The sequence below is a fragment of the Gopherus flavomarginatus genome, chromosome 3 (assembly GCF_025201925.1).
Source record: "Gopherus flavomarginatus isolate rGopFla2 chromosome 3, rGopFla2.mat.asm, whole genome shotgun sequence".
Lineage (NCBI taxonomy): Eukaryota > Metazoa > Chordata > Testudines > Testudinidae > Gopherus > Gopherus flavomarginatus.
Genome location: NC_066619.1, coordinates 104,303,896 through 104,325,028, shown reverse-complemented (window position 1 = coordinate 104,325,028; position 21,133 = coordinate 104,303,896). Strand labels below are relative to the sequence as shown.

Here is a 21,133-nt window from a genome sequence, read left to right as displayed (position 1 = left end):
GTTAAAACAATGGCTTAGATTCTTTCCTGTTATGTGGTAAAATTGTGATCCTCTGCTGGCGAAAAGCTGCTTTCAACCCGGCATAGGCAGCCATTAGATGATTCTCTCTCTCTCTCTCTCTCTCTCTCTCTCTGCTAAGGAATTCTAAATGGTGTAGAGCCTTCTTCTCCTAGCCCTTGGGGTAGTGGACAGGGTTGAGGCAAAGGAGGTGTGACTGGGATTTTCTTACACATTGGTCATTCTTAGCTGTCAGATGTGCCCTGAGGGCTGCGGACAGATGGCACATGGCCCTGAGGTTGCTTTAAACTGAGCTTGAGCACAAAAAGCACAAAACTCAAGGGTCCTGTCCCATTTCTATTATCCAAGTAGGTTCATCACAAGTCTACACTACGTTAGTTAGTGGATCAGTCCAACAGCAAAACCTATAATACCTCACATTTTCCATTATAAGGCCCATTCTCAGTTGCTTATTTTTCAAAACTGTAACAACTTCGGCCTGTTTTATGTTTTTTTTTGTTTGTTTAAGCTTAGCAAAAATGGGTCAGCTGTTTCTGAGAATAGGCTGGGGGGGAAATGTAGTTTTACCAATGTTAAAAAAAAAACTTTTTATTTCTGATTTTTAGAGGGGTTCTAGCATCTTTGGAACTGGAACTTGGAAATTTGGCAGGGGAATAGTCTTGGGGCAAGAGAGATGACTTTTGCTGCCCCTGTGAATATGTAAACAGATTTGAACAAGTCATCAGACACTGAAAATCACCATTTCCACATATTCACTAGAGTTTTATTAGAGGCTTGCTGCTGAAATCTCTAAACATTCCATCTCTGTGGATCATGCTCTCAGGCTCCAAGGAGTTTTATGGTAGGTACAGAGCTAAAATCTTGGATGGGACATAGTCAAAGCAGTATAATTAGCAGCAGAATATTGTATGACTTAAGAGGAAGGTGTGCGGGACTGGGAACCTGGAAATCTTCAAATCTGACTTCTGTTAATAATTCTGCCTGCTTCAGCCCTCCTATCTTGGGAGGCAGGCCAGTATCATTCTCTGCATTTCTGCAGGAGCTGAGAGATTGCACATGGTCATTTCTAATGGAGCTAGGAATAGAACACAAATCTCTAAAACAGCAGACACAAAACTCATCCATAGTTATGCTGCCTTTCAGACACAATGTGCCAAATCTGTGTGTTTGAGTGTGCTGTCTGTGTTAATTTTTTTCACAGATCTGGTCAAATTTAAACGAGCATGTGAGCTGTTAATCTTCCTAGAGGAAGAGGATATCAAGGGGGAGGGGGGAAGAATGGGGATAAAAAGGCTTCATGTAAGTTTCCAGCTTTCTCTGCCCTCCCCCAGTAAATCTTCCCTTGAGTCACCATTCTTTTACCCTTCTGCCCCTTCACTTTCCCTCCATTGCATCATTCAGGGTACAGGATAGACAACAAGTGAGGCAGAGTAATACTTAAGAGAAAAGATGTTCTCTTATGTGAAGGCACTGCCTGGGGACCCAAGAAAGCACAGTTCTATTGCTGATTCTGCCACAGGCTTCCTATGTTATGCTGGTTGAATGTCATAATCATGCAGAGATGTGTGGGTAGGTACTAAGGTGGCACAGGGAACCTAGATTCTGGCATTTCTTAAGTTTTTTATTTATTTTTTTTTTTAGTGCTTCACTTTGCAACTCTAACATTCCTTTAACAAAGTGGTTTTTTCCAATAAAATAGTATAGCAATAGATACATTTACAAAAAAAATGTGACTTTCTCCTATAACGGCGTATGACGTTTCCTATGTGATCTGAAGGAATTAAACAGATTTTTACAAGTCTTTAAGTGCCTGAAGATGCAGATAAGTTGCTTAAGGCAGGCACCAGTCCCTGCCTCTGCTCCGGGGCGTGGGCGGCCGCCTGCTCCTCCCCGTGCCCGGGCGGTGGTTTCTACGGAGACAGCGAGATACAAGTGCCTGGAGCCGCCGCCCCAGCCCCAGCCCCAGCCCCAGCCCGGCTCGCCTCGGCCCGCAGGCTGCGGGTGTTAGCAGCCGCCCCAGACCCGCTCCCGGGCCCTGCCCGGGCTCTCGCCCCGCGCTCTGCTGGTCTGTGGACTGAGGTGACTCGCCCAGCCCGAGCGGACCTTCCCGCTCCGGCATAAATAACTCTCGGGTGGCCCGGCCCGCCGGAGGGGCCGCGCCGCAGACAGAGCCCGAAGCTCCCCCCGGGAGTCAGCAGGTCGGCGCCGTGAGCACTGCAGACAAGGTGGGTGGGGAGTCCCGGGCTGGGCTGGGGGCGGGGCTCAACACCCGAACACCTGGCCAGCCGCCCACTCACCCCTTCCGCCATGCCACTGCCCGTTCCGCTGTGCGGGCAATCAGCCACTTCTCCAGCCACACAGCCACCATCCAGCCTCGCAAGTGCCCGGCCACCAGTCCAGCTACCCAGACACCTTTCCATTCCTCCAGCCATGCAGTCACCCATCCAGCCATGCAACTGCCACCAGTCCAGCTACCCAGACACCTTTCCATTCCTCCAGCCATGCAGTCACCCGTCCAGCTACCCGTCCAGCCATGCAGTTGCCCACCCACCCTGCCACCTATCTGTCTGGCCATGCAGTCGCCAGCCAGTCCTCCAGTCATGCAGCCACCAGACCAGCTGCATTGCCACCTGTCCGTGCATTCTATCACCTATGGAACTGCCCAGCCTTCAATCAGCCATCCGCCTACCCAGTCACAAAGCTGCCCACCCTTCCAACCGCCTAACCATGCTGCAGCTGGTCCAGCTTTCCAAGTACCTGCCCAGTCATGCAGCCACTCACCCAGCCTTCCAATTGGCCAGCCTCCCAATCACTCATCTGCTCTCCCAGCCATGGAACTGCTCAGCCACCCAGGCTACCAACCCTCCATCCATCCCCGTCCATTCACCCAGCTGTGTGACCACCCAACCACTTGCCTCACCGTTTACCTTCCCATCATCCATACATCTATTCACTCATCCATACACTCACCCACTAGCTCAGCCACTCACTTTCCCACTCAGACACTCACCCATGCACTCAGTCATCTACCCATCCACACACTCATTTGAGGAGCCGTCCAGACACCCATACAACTGCTCACTCACCTGGACATCCCCCTGTACACATCTGCCCACTCCCCCAGCCATCCAAGTGTCCAGTCATCCATACACTCACCCACTCTCCTACACCTTCTTACGCTCAACCATTTGCTCATTTGCCAAACCATATGTACCACCAGTCCGTACACCCAGTAAATTTCTCATCCCACTTTTCTTCTGATTCTCTGTGCCCTAACCCACTTTCCCATCCATCTCCCAACCCACAAACTCAGCCATATCCTCACTTACACACCACACACTCAGCTGCTTTTTGATCCATCCCTCAACACACCAGTCCACCTATCCATCACTCAACTTTAAATTATGTTATAGTTGTTTATTATATAGCATGGAACTTTCCAGAGCTGATGAAGACTGTCCTGTTCGTGAGAGCTTACCCTCTAAAGCACTGGTTCCCAAGTTGTGGTACATACAGACAGCTGGCTGATCACAGGGTGTTGACTCACTTCCTTGCTTCCACGTGCTTGACTGCATTTAAAAAAAGTTAAAAATACATTTAGACACTTTCCTTACACTATTTTTGTATGTGAGCAGTTGCAGTAATTGCTACAGGAATGCATGCAACAGAAAGGGAAGGTCCATGCGATAATCTCTCCATTAAGAGGTGATCCATACTATAAAAACAACTTTGAGAGCCTTTGCTATAAGGTAAGATGATAGATAGCACAAGGAGGGCTAGGGGAGAGAGAGAGGGTGAGGATGAATACAATACAATTATTCAATTGATTGGGAAATGTACTGTATTTTTCTTTAGGATTATGCAGGTTATTTTAAGTGATAGGACTAGGTTTTATAAGCAGGGCTTGAAAAATCCACTTGCCTTTGGCTAATTGGAAAACTTCTGCAGTATATAAACTTTCATTTAAAAAACAAATTCTAGTCCTTATGGCTGAGAAGATAAACAAATGTGAATCAAGTGCAAACTGGTGCAGTACTGCCTCCTGGATCGTCTACTCCTGAGGAAATTCTGTGCCAAAAATTAAAAATTCTGCACCAGAAAATTAAGAATTCTATGCACAATAATTTAAAATTCTGCAAAATTCCACATATTTTAGTTGTCAAAATAACACTATATAATCATGCCAGTTTCAATTATTTTGGTAATTTATTCCAAAATACCTGTCAGCATACTCTAACAATACAGATACACAAATTCTCCCAGGAGTAGGGAATTAAAGAAACCCCTATGACAACCCAGCTCCTGTTTCTCTTCCCCTTACCCTCCAGAGCCCAGCCATGAGGTGCCCCTCCCCCACAGCCCAGACACTCACATCCCCCTCCCTCCCAGAGCCCACGTATGCACAGGGAGAAGCAGCCTGATGCTGAGTCCGGGGCTTGTATGGCATTTCCTGCACGCCATCTCCTTCCTTCAGGGTATGCCAGGAACTGTAGCTTCCAGGAACCCTCCCAGCTCCTTCTCCCTCCCAGCAGTGTCTTCTATTTGGGAGTTGGGCTTTGCCAGGTCCAGCTGCCCCTAGTGATGGCCAACAGCTCTGCAGTGCCAGTTCAGGGAGAGGGGAGGAAATTCTGTGCAAATCCTGCATTGTGCAGTGGAACAGAATTCCCCCCAGGAGTAATCTTCAGATAGACAGCTTATGTTTCCAATATGCTGTTCAAGGTGAAAACTGCAGCACAGCAAACACTAACCTGTCTTGTTAGTTTATGTAGCTGCTATTCAGAATCCTCCCGGGAGCAGTGTAATTGACAAAAATCTGTTCCATTTTACTCTGCTGCTGCTACTTGAGAAAGCTTTGAACAGTTGTAAAAGGAAGCACTATTCACTGGGGAGAAGGACTCAGACAGAAGCTGAGGGAGGAGTATACCAGGGTAACTGCCTCTTTGAGCAGTCAGGGAGGAGCTGGAATAGAGGTCCATGCAGACTATCTGTCCTGATATGTGAGGTTACATTTTGCTCAAAGTAGCCTGGTCTCATCTCTCCAGTGAAGATACAGCATTGTTTGCTGGTGTGATAACTCAGTGGTTTGAGGATTGGCCTGCTAAACCCAGGGTTGTGAGTTCAATCCTTGAGGAGACCATTTAGGGATCTGGGGCAAAAATCTGTCTGGGGACTGGTCCTGCTTTGAGTAGGGGGTTGGACTAGATGACCTCCTGAGGCCCCTTCCAACCCTGATATTCTATGATCTCTAAAGTCCTAAAGATAATTGTGTTACTATGGTAACTCCCTTGGGTCATCCCTTCTGGATGTGGGATCTCTAAAAAGGGTGAAGTGGGCTGGATATAGGATAAACTATTAGAAGTGAAGTGAGAGGTTGACCTGAGCCAGAGAAGTAAGTTTGACTTTCGTGTTAGAGAGAGTTGCTAAAGCAGCAGTATTTGAGAAATACTCCTGTAGAAACCCACCTGCGTACATGAAGATTGAGGAAGCCTGGCTTAAAGGTCAGAGTTTAATTACTAAAAGGGCCAGGTTATTGAGTATATAGGGATGTACCAAAAGGTGTTAGCGAGCTAATGTGTTGAAGAATTCTCTTCTGACTTTTCAGTTGAAATTGACTTCTTGTATCTAGTAAATATTATTTGTCCTTTTATCATTTGGAAACTATTTGGAAATACTATGTTTTGTGTTGCTTTCTAGCAAAAGTGGATGAGATCTGGGCTGTCTTCCTGTCTGTACCAGATATCTGTGTGCCTTTGGGCAAATCACTCTGTTCTTCAATTTCTTCCTCTGCGGTAACTGGGATAATATTTACCCATCTTACTGGTAATGTTTGTAAAGTCTTTTGAGGTTCTTTAAGGGAAGGTACTGTAGCAGTGAAAAGTATTATTTTTAATTATTAATCTGGTCTGCATTAAAGAAAGTAGTATAGAAGAGAGATTAGAGATAGGTGTTGATAAAATCAACAAAAGAAAACTCAATCCCTAGAAAACATGGACGTTTAACCTTTGTTCTGCAGCCAGAACTGTCATACTGTTGAACCAAAGGAGGGCACTTATGGTATAATTTTCTTGTTATGGGATGAGACAAAATAAGGGTAAAATAGGCTATCTGTGAATGAGAACCCTGGGCCAGGCCAGACAAAGCAGGGCAGGCTTTGTCTACTTTATTAAGTTGGATCCAATGTGATCTTTACTCATGTTGTAAATTACCAATGAACATTTATTTTAGTTTTGCCTAACCATGTTCAAATATCACCCGTCTCTACTGGGAAACAAGAAAAACTCTCTGCATTGTCTCACCTCTCATCCCTCAGCATCCTCCTACTTTTCTGTCTCCCCTCCCCCCGCCTATGTTGTTTACCAAGTTATTTCCCTGCTGAATTGCCCTACTTGACATAGATTGTATCTGCAGCATTGTCACTGAAATGAACTAATATTCTGTCTCTCACACTGTACTATTAAAACACAAGTATAATTTATTTATACCTCTAGGTGGCAATTGCAGACTGTGATCTGTTTTAGAGAATCCTATGAGAACACATTATTTTCTCAAGGGTTTAATCTGGCAGTATCCAGTTTGCTCTGGAACAATGATTACTCCTGGTGGAATTCTGTGCCAAAAAATTAAAAATTCTGCACACAATATTTTTAATTTCTGCAAATTTTATTTGTCAAAATAACACAATATAGTCACACCAGTTTTGATTATTTTTGGTCATTTAGTTCAAAATACCTGTCAGCAAGTATGTCTGTAACCATACAGATGACAAAAAAAGATTCAGGAAAGGTTTTTTGACAAACAGATTCCTTACTAGGCATATTAATACAGAACTCTGAATAATTCATTTAAACTACAATACAGAACCATATTTCCCGCCTGCCTCAGAAGCAGAGCAAAGGCTTGGGGGAATCAGGGGTAAGTGAGGAGTTGAGGGAGAGGGAAGTAAATTGCTGGGTGAGAGCCTGGGTGTGAACTTGGAGGGCTGTTGGATATGCGTGGGAAAAGCATGGTGTGACATTGCACTCCATATGCTTTATGAAAATATGCTTATGAATGTGAATATGATATAACTGGAATAAGTGTTATGCAAAAGGTCTCTTGTAAGATATCATTACAAAGCTTATAATCTACTGAATGTGTTCATCCTGTTTGTATGTAGGTATCATTCTTGTGTCTGAAGCTAGAAATATGAAGTATAACTCTGAGGTCCTATTGTAATTATGCAAAGTGTGGGCCATTAATGGTGGCTTAGAATCTTGATGGCTCCCATTGACTAGGACAATTGGTTGTGAATGGGTTTATTCATCTGCAAGCCTTCTTGTGTACGTGTGGGCTAACCTGAGATCTTACAGTGACATGTGACCATGTCACCTGAGACTGGAATCCATTTTAAATCTGGTACTTTTCCATTTAGAAGGAGGGGTGGGGACCCAGAGAGACACAAGAGTCCTGCCTTGTGCCAAAGCTATAAAAGGGGGTGAAGCAGGACAAAGGAAGCTGCCAGTCATGAGAACACCCCTGCTTTCCACCTAAGATGTCTGCTGGAACTAAAAAGGACTGTACCAGGGGAAAGGATTGGGCCCAGACTAGGAAGGGAGTCTAGTCTGTGAAAGAAGCTTTTTGGAAAATCTCTCAGGGCGAGATTTTACCTGTAAATGGTTTCTTAATGTATTAGGCTTAGACTTGCATGTTTTTGCTTTATTTTGCTTGGTGACTTACTTTGTTCTGTCTGTTATTACTTAAAATCCTATTTTATACTTAATAAAATCACTTTTGTTTATTAATTAACCCAGAGTAAGTGGTTAATACTTGGGGGAGCAAACAGCTGTGCATATCTCTATCAGTGTTATAGAGAGCAGACAATTTATGACTTTAGCCTGTAGAAGCTTTATACGGAGTGAAGTGGATTTATTTGGGGTTTGGATCCCATTGGGAGCAGGGTGTTTGGGTTCTGGAGGCAAGGAACCTGCTGAGCTATTGTCAATTAAAGCCTGGAGCTTTGGGGGCATGGACCAGACCTTGGTCTGTGTTGCAGGAGGCTAGCATGTCTGGCTCAACAAGGCGGGATTCTGGAAGTCCTAAGCTGGCAGGGAAAATAGGCTCTCACCAGCATATCAGGTGACAGTCCCAAGAGGGTCTCTGTATCTGAACTTGTCATATATGAAACAGGTATTTTGTGGGGAGGAAAGGGAAGGATTGTTAGGGAGCTTACCTCTAGCCTCTCCCATTCAGGCAGGCACATCTGCCTGCTCCCATGTGTCTCTGTGCCCTCACCCAGCCACTCCCCTGTCCCTATGTAGCTCTGCCCTCCTCCCCCTGTCCCCGTGTGTCTCTGAACCTCCCTCCCCCCCGTGGCCCTGTGCCTCACTCCCGTTCAGACCCTGCCCCAGTCTGTCCTCCTCCACTAGCCCATATGAGCCCTGAGATTGTCTGCTTTTTTTGCAGTTCTTCAGCAGTTTCTGGAGTTGACTTTATGAACAAACAAAACAACTGACTGCTTTTGGCCTCTGGGTGAAATACTGTCTCCGTGAAAGTCAATTGGAGTTTTACCATTCACTTTAGTTGGGCCAGGATTTCACTCCGGTATTTTGGGGGATCCACATAGCTTTAGTAACACCCAGCCTGATCACCCTCTAGTAGAAGGATGGCTTGTTTTGTTTTGATTTTGGTTAAACTATTTTTTTTGTTTTGTGTCATCCAGAAAGCAACTCTACAGAAATGACATTGTGGGTTTCATGTTTGTCCTTCAATTACTTTATATGAAATTTGATCAATTTTTTTTCATCTGTCAAATGCAGAAACCTGGATCTGAAAATCAAGTCAGATTCTTTCCTTCTTGAGTATAATTACTGGTATCTCAAACGAAGCTGAGGTGTAGTATAGGTATAAATAAGGTGGAATGATTGTCCAGTTCATTACACCTGTACTAGGGATGTAAAATGCTAACTGATTAACGGGTAAGCATAGTTTTAACGGTTAACTGCCTTAACCGTTAACGCCTGGGGTGGCTGGCCAGCCAGCTCCTGCAGCCTAGTGGCAGCTGCAGCTGGCCGAGCCGCAGCGCCCAGATGGAGCAGCACCGCCTGGACAGAGTGGGTCTAGCGGTAGTGCCCAGCTGAAGCAGTGCCAGCTAGCCAGAGCAGGCTCAGCCGCCACCCAGCCACTCCGATGGAATGGACCCCAGCGACTTAAACAGTTAACCATTATAAATATTTATTTTAAACAGTTAACTTTTTAAATGGTATTTACATCACTAACCCATACACTTCTTATGGTATCAAAATACTATATATTGTATTTTATCATTTGTGCTATTCTGTTAAATATGAACCACCTAATTTTCACCAGAAATTAAAAGGTACAGTGCCAAAAGTGAAATCCCTGTAAGCTGCTTGGAAACTTTTTAAATACACCATAATAGAGGCTCTATTTTAAATGTGTGCCTCAAATTAAAAAAATACGTAGTAAGAGGACCAAAACAGTGTCACCGTGGCTAAACAACAAAGTAAAAGAAACAATTAGAGGCAAAAAAAAATCCTTTAAAAAGTGGAAGTTAAATCCTATTGAGGACAGTAGAAAGAAGCACAAAATCTGCCAAGTGAAGTGTAAAATATAATTAGGAAGGACAAAAAATTTGAAGAACAGCTAGCCAAAGACTCAAAAAGTAACAGCAATAATATTTTTTTAAGTAAACCAGAAGCAGGAAGCCCACTAAACAACCAGGAGGGCCCCTGGCCAAATGAGATGCTGAAGAGTGCTCAAGGAAGATAAGGCCATTGCAGAGAAACTAAACAAATTCTCTGCATCTGTCTCCATGGCTGAGGATGTGAGGGAGATTCCCAATTCTGAGCCATTTTTCTTTAGGTGACAAATCTGAGGAACTGTCCCAGACTGAGTTGTCATAAGAGGAGGTTTTGAAACAAATTGATAAATTCAACAGCATAAGTCACCAGGAGCAGATGGTATTCACTGAGGAGTTCTGAAGGGACTCAAACGTGAAATTGCAGAACTACTAACTGTGGTATGTAACCTATCATTGAAATCAGCTTCTGTACCAGATGAATGGAGGATAGCTAATTTGATGCTAATTTTTAAAAAGGGCCCCAGAGGCAATCCCGGCAATTACAGCCTGGTAAACCTAACTTCAGTACCAGGCAAATTGATTGAAATTATAGGAAAGAACAGAATTATCAGACAGATAGATGAACACGATTTGTTGGGGAAGAGTCAAAATGATTTTTGCAAAGGGAAATCATGTCCCACCAATTTACTAGTATTCTTTGAGGGGGTCAACAAGCCTGTGGACAAGGATGATCCGGTGCATATAATATACTTAGATTTTCACAAAGCCTTTGACAAGGTCCCTCACCAAAGGCTCCTAAACAAAGTAAGATGTTATGGGATAGGAGGGAAGGTCCTCCCATGGATCAGTAACTGGTTAAAATATAGGAAACAAAGGATAGGTATAAATGGTCAGTTCTTGGAATGAAGAGAGGTAAATAATGGTGACTCCCAGATCTCTGTACTGGGACCAGTGCTGTTCAACATATTCATAAATAATGAGGGAAAAGAGAAAAACAGTGAGGTGGCAAAATTTGGAGATGATACAAAACTACTCAAGATAGTTAAGTCCAAAGCCGAAGAGTTACAAAGGGAAGTCACAAAACTGGGTAATTGGGCAAGAATGGCAGATGAAATTCAATGTTGATAATTGAAAAATAATGCACATAGGAAAACATAATGCCAACTACACATATAAAATGAGGGGTCTATATTAGCTGTTGCCACTCAAGAAAGAGATCTTGGAGGCAATGTGGATGGTTCTCTGAAATCATCTAGTCAATGTGCAGGGGCAGTCAAAAAAGCGAACAGAATGTTTGGCATCATTAGGAAAGGGATAAATAATAAAACAGAAAAATCATATTGCTTCTATATAAATCCATGGTAGGCCCACATCTTGAATACTGCATGCAGATCTGGTCACCTCATTTGAAAAAAAAATATTAGAATTGGAAAAGGTTCAGAAAAGGGCAACAAAAAGGATTAGGGGTATGGAACAGCTTCCATATGAGGAGAGATTAATAAGACTGGGACTGTTCAGCTTGGAAAGAGATGACTAAGGAAGGATATGATTGAGGTCTGTAAAATCATGCCTGGTGTGGAGAAAGTAAATAAGGAAGTGTTAGTTACTCCTGCTCATAACACAAGAACTAGGGGTCTCCAAATGAAATTAATAGGCAGCAGGTTTAAAATAAACAAAACTAAGTATTTCTTCACACAATGCACAGTCAATCAGTGGAACTCTGTCAGAGGATGTTGTGAAGGCCAAAACTATAACGGTTCAAAAAAGAACTAGATAAGTTCATGGAGGGTAGGTCCATCAATTGCTACTAGCCAGGGTGGTTAGGGATGTGAAACCATGCTCTGAAGTGTCTTTAGTTTCTGTTTGCCAGAAGCTGGGAATGGGCAATGGGATGGATTACATGTTCTGTTCATTCTCTCCAGGGCACCTGGCATTGCCCACTTGCAGAAGACAGGATGCTGGGCTAGATGGACCATTGTTTGACCTAGTATGGCTGTTCTTACGTACCATTTGTCATCACATATTCCTTTCCCTAACTCTAGCCAAAAGCTTTGTAATATGAGTATTTTGATGTTGTTGCCTGAGAAGATAATTGTGAGCTTAAAGCAGGTGTTTGGCCTTAAAGTCAGTAAATTCATGCAACTTTAAGAAGTCTGAACTGAGCCCTGACTCTGCAATATACTTAAGTTTGTGCCTAATTTTAAACTCATGAGCCATTCCATTGAAGTTAATGGATCTACTCACATGCTTAAAGTTAGATGCATGGCTAAGTACTTCGCTGAGCTGGAGCTAGTGCTTCCACAGCTGATTCTGGACCCATGTAAGTTAATGAGAATTTTTCCATTGACATCATTCGATGCAGGATCAAGTCTTTAGCCTCAGAATGGAAAAGTAAAATTTCATCGTTTTAATTACTTAATCCAAACTAATATGCATTTTTTAAACCTTTTTTGCCTATAGTTAGTTGCTTCAGTCCTGTAATGATGCATTGAATATGTTCATGGAATGCCTCAGTTCATCTGTAAGAATTATATTTGTAGTTCTACTCTTGCTGAAAAATATCATTTTTGTGTACATATTGTTTTTGCAGATGGAGCATTTATCTGAAAAAGCAGCTGAACGGCTCCATGCTGAAATCATTAATGAAACGGACACACCTCACACCCGTGACCTCAAGCTCTTAAGGGCCAAGCGCTTAGCTTACTATGAAAGGTGTGGAAGGACAAAGATTTACTCTTGTGGTACTGATAATAAACCAAATTCATCAGCTTCCAGAGGAACAGTTTTACATTCTGCAGTGAGCACTAAAGAAGAAGAAAATCAGACTTCCACATTAAGTGGCTCTCAGCAACCTAATGATGCAACAAATGGAAGGAAACTTTTAATTCAGAGATCATCTGGAGTAAACCATCAAGGAAAAGAACAAGAAACAATTATCACAAATCCAGAAACACATAGCAAATATATGAGCCAGACCTGTATTTCAGAATTAGATCATAGACTACTTGAGGATCTGACTGTTCCAGAGACACACAAACTCCAGCATGTTATGAGTTGGGCACAATTGGTCCTTAGTAAATCTCAGCAAGCAGCTCATATGCTGAAATGTTCACAGTTATCTCAAGGACTTATTTTGCCTCAAGGCAATGAAAGTGAAATAGGACTAAATAAGGAGAAGAAAGAAGCCAGAAGCTCATCTAGTTCTTTATCACCATTGACAGATGATTTTAATCCCAATGCACATGCTAATATTTGCAAGAGTTCCATCTTTTCTTCAATCTCTGAAGTTAACTCAGGGCATACAGAGAGGTGCATTTCTCTTGATCCTTTAAGAGATAAAACATTACCTCCTGAAAACAAATATTTCTATAACATTCAGAGTAATAATAATAATCAGAGAAAGACAATTAGGATCAAGAGAGAAAGAAGGGACCCTGAGATCTCCCCATGTATTTTGGGCCAGCTTGCACTTGCTGATGAAACCTGGAACAGCAAAGAAAAATCAAATGTTCAAAATATAGGTGAGAAAGATATGTGGTCAGAGATGCATAGTGTCCAGCCACAACCTCAAGTTGTGTGTAAAACTGACAAGTATTCAAGTAAAACTGCAGAGGCTCCACGTGAAGATCCTAGTACTTATTTTTGGGCTCCCTTAGTTGATAGTTCAGATGAGGAATGCACAGACAGAATTGTGAAGACAAAGAGATCAAATAGGTCTGGTGCTGAGATCAAGGAGAACAAAAAATCTTCACACAGCATATTTTCACTTAAAGAAAAAAATATAAAATATTTGAGTTCTGGTGTGCTGGGAGGTAGTATTGCTTCCATGAGGAAGATGCACAGCAATGGAAAATGGTCCGTGGGAGAAAAGCTCATATTGGAGAACAAAGAAAACTGTAAACACAAGGATTTCAACTTAGCCTTAAAGGCTCATAGCTGCAGTGAAGGCAAGCTTATTGCAGATAGCATCAAGGGGGTGGCTGAAAACAGATGTATCCCCTTCTCTAGTGAATCTGAGGTTGAAAATGATGAATTGGAAGATCTGGTGGTAGATTTTACACCTCTGAAGAGAGACACTGATCAGAGAAATGAATCAAGATTCAAGGATATGGAAAACTCAGATTCCTCTGTTGAAGCAAGAAAATGGATTGGAGGAGAGCAAACAGACAGTATCTTCAGTAGCACAAGTTTTGACAATAGTATGGGTAAAGGAAATAACTACAAGAGAGCTCAGAAAGAAATAGAGTTAAAATGCTCTGAGAAAGATCCAGCCATGCAAAGTAGCAATCCTTTGCTGAATTCATTAGTGAACCCTCCGGAACACACTTTTAAAGTTTGCCCTGACTGTGAAAGTCTCAGTTATCCAGATATGACTTGGTGCAGTGGCTGTGGTTGTGTTTTGTTAGGTGTATTAACACAGTCTAGTAAAGACAATATGGAACATAAATCCAAAGTATTCCTAGGAGATGTGACTGACAAGCAGAAGGATGTTTTCAGTGAAATCATCAAATCTTCACAAGTTTCAGAAAGCAGCTCAGAGGAATTCCCCAGACTAAGAGAAAGAAGTGATGATTGCCAAATGATATGCTGGGATGATAAGCCACTGTTATATTCAGACTGTGATATTAGTGTTTTGGATAAATATTATTTTTATTTAGATCAGTTAAATAAGGCTAGATGTCTTCATCCCAAAGGGAGAAACCAGCCATTTTCTTTCCAAGAATACCTTGGATACTCTAAAGAGGAAAAGATCGCCAGACATCTTCAGAGTAAGGTGATTGAGCAAGAGGAGACTGAAGAAACTCACAGTGATTCTGGAGCTACTAAACTAAGCTCTGTTAATAACATAAATCCTGATGCCATAGAGCAAGAGAACAGCCATCTTGAAGAACAGGACACATCTGAAGGAGAATCTACTTTTATGAAACTTTTGGATGATCTTGAGTTGAATAGTAAAACAAAGCGGAAAAAAAGCAAAGTTTCAATAGGTAAAGAAACTTTTAACGTTTAAGTTGTTCGTTTTTTTATCATGTAACCATTGCTAATGACTACTTTAAGGAGAAATGTGCTAATCCTCTGTTGTTGAATATATGCATGATCCAGTTGTTTGTTCTTCTCTGACTGTCATAATTATTTATTTTGGATGTTTATATATAAATTATATATAAATGTAAAATTTTATGACCTTTGATATAAAAATAATAATGGTTCGGCACTGATATAGTAGCATCCATCTCTCCAATTCCTAATTCACTGTTAACTGAAATTGATTCACATGTTTTGAGATGCTTAGTTTTTGCATTTAAAAAAAAGCTGTCAAGTAATGACACACAACTGTTTGTGAAATTCATTGCTTTTATTAGCCCTCTTTTATCACTTGCATGTAAATAAACAGCTCTGATTAGGCTGCTCTTGGGACTCAATGAGTAAAGATGATGTACGTTTTTTAGGAAATGTTTCTTGTGAAGTACTTTAGAAAGTGGAACTACAGTACTATACTTTGGTGTCAGAATTTATTCATAGTGGAGTAAGATCGCTCCCTATGATTTTGAAAAAAATCATAAATTCATTATATAAACGTTTGGTAACATTTAGTGTTACATATTTTTAGATAGGAAACTCTCAGAAACCAAAAGCATTAGGACAAAACTGACTGGATCTAAGAGGTATTGGGAGAAATCCAGCATTGCGTGGTCCTCTTACACACATGGAGAACTGAAGCCAAGGTTTGCTTACTTTTTTTTGAACTTACAATCTACTAAAAATTATCTGTAATAAATGCTCCAGTTAGGGCTTTAATACTTACAGTCTACCCATCAACATCCTTAATCTTATCAAACTTGCCAATTTTTTTCTAGCTCTGCAGTATGTTGTTCTAAAGTTACAATTTAATTTTTAAACATTTTAATTTTAACTCAGATTAGTCAAATTAAGTTAGTCAGAATTGAGACACTAGTTTGGCAAAGAATTAAAATCAAGATTTTTCTTCTACAACTCTAACTGCTTCTGAAACAAATCAAGCAGTGGGGATTTTCAAGGCAGCTGAATGGGAAAGAACAAGTCTACTCCCCACATGGTTAATATCCCTTGGAGTCACAATAATGTCTGTGAGAGACATTTGTTTATAGCGCTTCCCTTTTCCTTCAGGTCAGCGATTAGATGGCAAATGGTTAAAGAAAGGGGTTGGAAAATACAAAACTGTTATGGGAATATTTTTATTGTCTCTTAAGTAGAATATTATTATGGTCTGATGATCCCTTATACTAAGACCGCTTTAAACCAATTTAGCAGTGTAAAGGGGCTTAAAATCAGTGTAAATGACATTTACACCTACTTTAAGGTAAGGAGCCTTGGCATAAATGAGAATCAAACCCTATGCTGGGGACTCACTACAGAATACTTTTGAATAGAAAAGAATAAGTAGAAGCAGTAGGGAAAACGGGCACATAAAATATATCTACATGGCAGAGTCTGGTGGTAGCAGCCTTCAGATGGCATCTGGCAGGAGCAGAGAATTGATTGGGGGGAGAGGGCGGGGTTAGCTCTTATAGTGGCACCATCCATATCAAGTGGAATGAGCCTGAGGATCCTCTCTCTGACTGCCCAGCAATTTTAATTCCTAGAAGCCAAGTAGACAGTGGCAGCACAAGGGTCATGGTTTGCTGTGGGAGCTGCTTTGATGCAGCTCACTCCAATGACATTGCTTCCTGGATTTGGAGCCCAATGGAGGCTCAACATTTTCCCCATAATTAAGTTGGAGATAATATTTCCCTACATCACAGGAGAGGGGAGTATTAATTCATTAGAATTAGCAAAATGCTTTTAAATTGCTGGCTGGAAGGCACTATAGAAATGCAAAACTTTTTCATTATTGTTACTAAGCTAAATTCATTCTGGTGACTTCAATGGAATAACACCGTGCTGGATTTGCACCAGTGTCTGTTATAAAGCTAATAACAAAGAAATCAGAGCAGTAACAAAAAGATGATAAATTTACATATTTCCAATCTAGTCAGTCAAATTATTAGTTGTATTGTGTATGTCTGAAAGGTGATACTTGTATTAATTTAGGGACCCAAATTTAGGCGCCCATGTTTGAAAAGGTTGTCCTACCATTTTTCTGGTGAAATTTCCAGTTTTAACAAATTCTGTGTCTTACCCATTACACCGTTAAACGGATTCATTGCTTCCTGCAATGGATAGTACCAATAGTAACTAGATAAATCATAGCCTGGGGAAGTCTCATTAACATTTCATAGTCTCTGACCTTGGAAATTGTTTCACATGGGCAAACCTCTGTGTTCATGTGGGGTAACTGAAAGGATTGGGCCCATTTGTGGAGTCCAGCTTATAGTAATCATCATTTCTCTTAAAAGAAAATATAAAAATTAATTTGCAAGATAAATAATATAATTAAACTAGAGGTTTTATAAATCTTATCTGAAGAAAACATTTCCCAAGTACTCACAGCTTATCCGAATTGGTGTGAATGTATTATAAAAAGCATAGATCTAAACAGTGGAAAAAGTCAGTGTATGTAGAATTGGGGAGAATTCAGGCCAAACATGAAGTTGCACCAAGTAATTTTCTTCATCCATCTACTCAAGAGGGCTAAATTCTTATGATTTCATGGCAGAGAGCTGAAAACATTGATTGTGTTAATATTCAGATGCTCTGGGTTGGTTTGTGTAGGAAGGCATTTTTTATTTGTAAAAATCCAATTGTGCTTTTTCCATAATAAACTTCTTAGCACCAGTGATCAATAAGATAGAGTTGTTTTAATCTGGATTCAGTTACTAATGGCCTCTTTTCTTATTTTCAATTGATTTGTTCTTTGGTGGTAAGAATCTGTGCATGTGCTCTTGCCCACGTCCTCTGTCATGTTTTGCATTATTTCTGTCCTTGTTAAGGGCCTGACCCTGCTTTCTGTGAAGCCACTGGGCTGGATTCTGTGATCTACTAAAACCACTTTGCACAAAGCAGTCTTAAAGTTGCTGGAAATGGCCAGTGGAGAACTCCTCTTGCACACAGGAACTCTTCACAGCCAGCAAGCTGGCAAAGCTGGCTCCACCACCTTCTGTTTCTGCCACCCCTATGCCACCCAACTCTAAGGGGGAATTGGAGAGATTCAGGGAGATTGGTGGGATGGAGATGGGGTATGCTAGAGTGAAGTTCTGCTGTGCCCTATTCTCCATTGGCTTATGGTCCCTGGTGGACCTTACACCAGTAGTGAAAGGTAAAGGCGCTTCAATGAAGCTGTAATTTGCAATGGTGATGGACGGTTGAATATCAGGGAGCAGCAACTAATATTCTGCAGTGGCCTCCCTCCACAGCATCTGAACAGAGGTTGTGTGGAGTAGGGTGAAGTATGTACCCCATTGTTTCTTTAGACATGAGAGAAGGACTGGACCCTAGTTAACTGACTGTTTAAAACAGGGCCAGTATGATGCATTCTTCTTCAACCCCCCCACCACTTTTGTCAGTGAATCTTTATTGGTCAATGGAGTTCTAAAATGTTTCCTCAAAGTAGCTCATTTATGAGCATAACTGAGCACATAGGAGCTGCTATTGCTGGTGCTGCCCCAAGGTGGTTCATGAACAAGCCATTTTGTATGAGAGATTATTTAAGGAGATTTCACCCCAAGCTGTGAATCATAGAAAAGTAGGACTGGAAGGGACCTTAATAGGTCATCTAGTTCAGTTCCCTGCACTGAGGCAGCACTAAGTATTATCTAGACCATCCCTGAAAGTTGTTTGTCTAACATGTTCTTAAAAACCTCCAGTGATGGAGATTCCACAGCCTCTCTAGGCAATTTGTTCCAGTGCTTAAATGCACTTACAGTTAGACATTAGGAAAAACTTTCTTTCTTAAATAGTCCTACTTCATAATTTGACCTAGTTTCCACTTTCTTTGATTCATTTTTGAGTTTCAAGTTGTTGAAGATCTCCTGGTTAAGCCAAGGTGCTCTTGTCCCATGCTTCCTATTTTTCCTGTGCTTTGGCATAGTTTGCTTTTGTGCCCTTAATAATGCCTCTTTAAAAAACTGCAAGCTCTCTTGAACTATTTTTCCCCTTAGTCTTGCTTCCTGTGGGATCTTAGCTACAATTCTCTGATTTTGCTAAAGTCTGTCGTCTTGAGGTACATTGTCTTTATTCTCTTTTCCCTACTACCATTCCTTAGAATCATGCACTGTGATCATGAAATGATAAAGTTCATAATTCTTTTCACCCAAAGTGCCTACATATACCTGTAGACATTCAAATTGCTTGAAAGAAATAATTTTACTAATTTCAGTTTACTCCCTTTTCTGGATCATTAGAGAGTATTTTAAATACGACAGGACAAAATATTGGATCCCTCCTGGATCCCACTTGATGCCTGCCTCCATTCAGTAATTTGCTGTTTATCTTTACCCTTTGTTTTTGTTCCTTCAGTCAGTTTTCATTCCATGTGACTTTCCTCTAAACCCAAACAAATTTGAATAAACTTTGTGTATAATCTGCCTTGAGAGAGTATATCAAATGCTTTATTAAAATCTGCATATTAATGTGTATTTACTAATTGACTTCTAAATGAACATTAATGCTTTAAAACAACTCTGTTTATACACTGTGACTCTCTGTATATTTCCCAGTTAGTTAACAAGGGCAAGCAGTAATAATTTATACTAACATTGAAGGAAAAATGATTCAATAAGCACTTGTGGTATAATTCCGTATATATGAGGTAATTTGCTCTATAGTAACTTAATGAGGAGAAATTAAATAAAGTCTCCTCTTGAAATAAGGTTTATGTTATCAGAGTTCATGTGCACACACGAGAAGTGTGAACATCTGACACAAGCTCTCTGTCTTCATTTGCCAAATGAGCCAAAAGAATGCTGTGATATTGGAGCTGATCTGATTAATAATTTGTGATGGAAATGTCTGATAGTGAAAGGGATGAATTCACACATGACAAGGCTCAGATATTCTAATAATAATTTAGTGGGAAGAATCTGCATAGAGTTTTTTTTAAGAGCCACTAAAAAATTTCTAAACCCAGACAAGTAAAGTGAAAGAATTTTTGTAGAACCTTCCTTGGATATATGTAATAGGTTCTGCAAACTATTTAATTGGTTCATAACATTTATCACATGGCTATCACCATGGTTCCATACAGCTCCGCAGCTTATCAAATATTTATTCTCTCCCCATATGTTGTATATTATATATGTAAATAAATATGTCTAGTGAGTTTTTAATAAAACAGTAGTGGTACGATTTCAGTTACGTGTTTGTCTCCAATTTACGGGTTCTGTAGTGCCAAAGCTACGCACTACGTTTGTAAATCCATAGTATGAAATATCAGATTATTAGCCTCTGATGATGGGCAAATGGAAATAAAGAAATATGCTATTCCAACGATTTTTTGTTTGCCCGATCTAGATCACAATGTGTACAAAGACCAGTCTCAGCTGATGTAGGCAAGAAGATGGTCAGTATATCTCAAAATATTCAGCCTTCAGGTATGTGACTCAATAACCAGTAAATGTGACCACATCTACAATATGCCAGAGAAAATTAGTAGTTTAAATATCATGAAAATATGTATCAGTGATTTGATGCATGTATAGCATGTAGCTTTTGATAGTGGAGAGGGAGGGGGGAGTTTAGGTAGACTGCAGAACCTGATCTTTCTTCTGAAATAGCACATGTAACAGTATTCTAAGGGATCAAATCTATTTCTAATTTTTAATATTTTAATTAAAAACCCAAATAAAGGGAGAAATGATCTGCTACTATGGGAATTTAAAGAGCCCCACTGCCATCTTTTTTTTTCTCTCATCTTCTCCTCTTCCTTGTAAGAAAAGTGATGTGTTAAATGGATAATAGTCACTGGGGCTGAAATTCGGGTACCCACCACGCCTATCACCAAAGCCCAAGAAAACAGGCTTTGGACAAATATGGAGACAGAGATGGAATTTTCCCTTCTAGCCAAGAGGCTGGACTTGGAGCACTTGCTCAGCCAGTCCGTGTCCATTAGTATATCCTGTGGTCTAGTAGCAGAGATAGCTTGCTACAGCCTCATTGTGCAGGACTTGTGCATGCTGGATCTGCACAGTTATTGGGTCCATTGACTACTACCACTTAACCAACCACCTACAATACTTTACCCCCTGCCATTCTGTAGGGAGAGCCACCATGGGTCTTGACTCCAGGGTGTGCAGGGGTGGCAGCAGACTTTGTGGATATTTTTGGTAGTTTCAATATATCCATAACCATATCTAGAGCATCCCTGCTTATTCTTTATTTTGGACTCACACACACAAGGCTTTCCATGGCCCTGTGTTAAGCATCGTGAGTTTCACCTGAGAAGAAGAATTTAGAAGGCAAATCAAAATGTTGATAACTTACTGTAATACCTTGCATGTCATCTATGCAGTAATTCTCTGCCCTCCTCCACATTGTCCATCTTCTTGGAGACCCCTTCATTAGTTCAGCATTTACTCTTGCTGAAGGCCCTATCCACGATGAGCTGATTTATTTGTGCTT

The 21,133-nt window shown here is 41.0% G+C and overlaps 1 protein-coding gene across 2 annotated transcripts in view; it reads left to right on the top strand.

Moving 5' to 3' along the window:
• The first annotated feature begins 2,027 nt into the window (after window positions 1-2,027).
• LOC127046695 (uncharacterized) overlaps window positions 2,028-21,133 on the top strand; it is a 100,672-nt gene continuing 81,566 nt past the window's right edge. For both annotated transcript variants that reach the window (XM_050944133.1, XM_050944134.1), the window contains exons 1-4: window positions 2,028-2,243; window positions 12,189-14,586; window positions 15,210-15,324; window positions 20,027-20,106. In XM_050944133.1, the coding sequence (XP_050800090.1) occupies window positions 12,189-14,586; window positions 15,210-15,324; window positions 20,027-20,106 (2,593 nt within the window). In that variant the 5' untranslated portion in view covers window positions 2,028-2,243. The remainder of the gene's footprint in view (window positions 2,244-12,188; window positions 14,587-15,209; window positions 15,325-20,026; window positions 20,107-21,133) is intronic.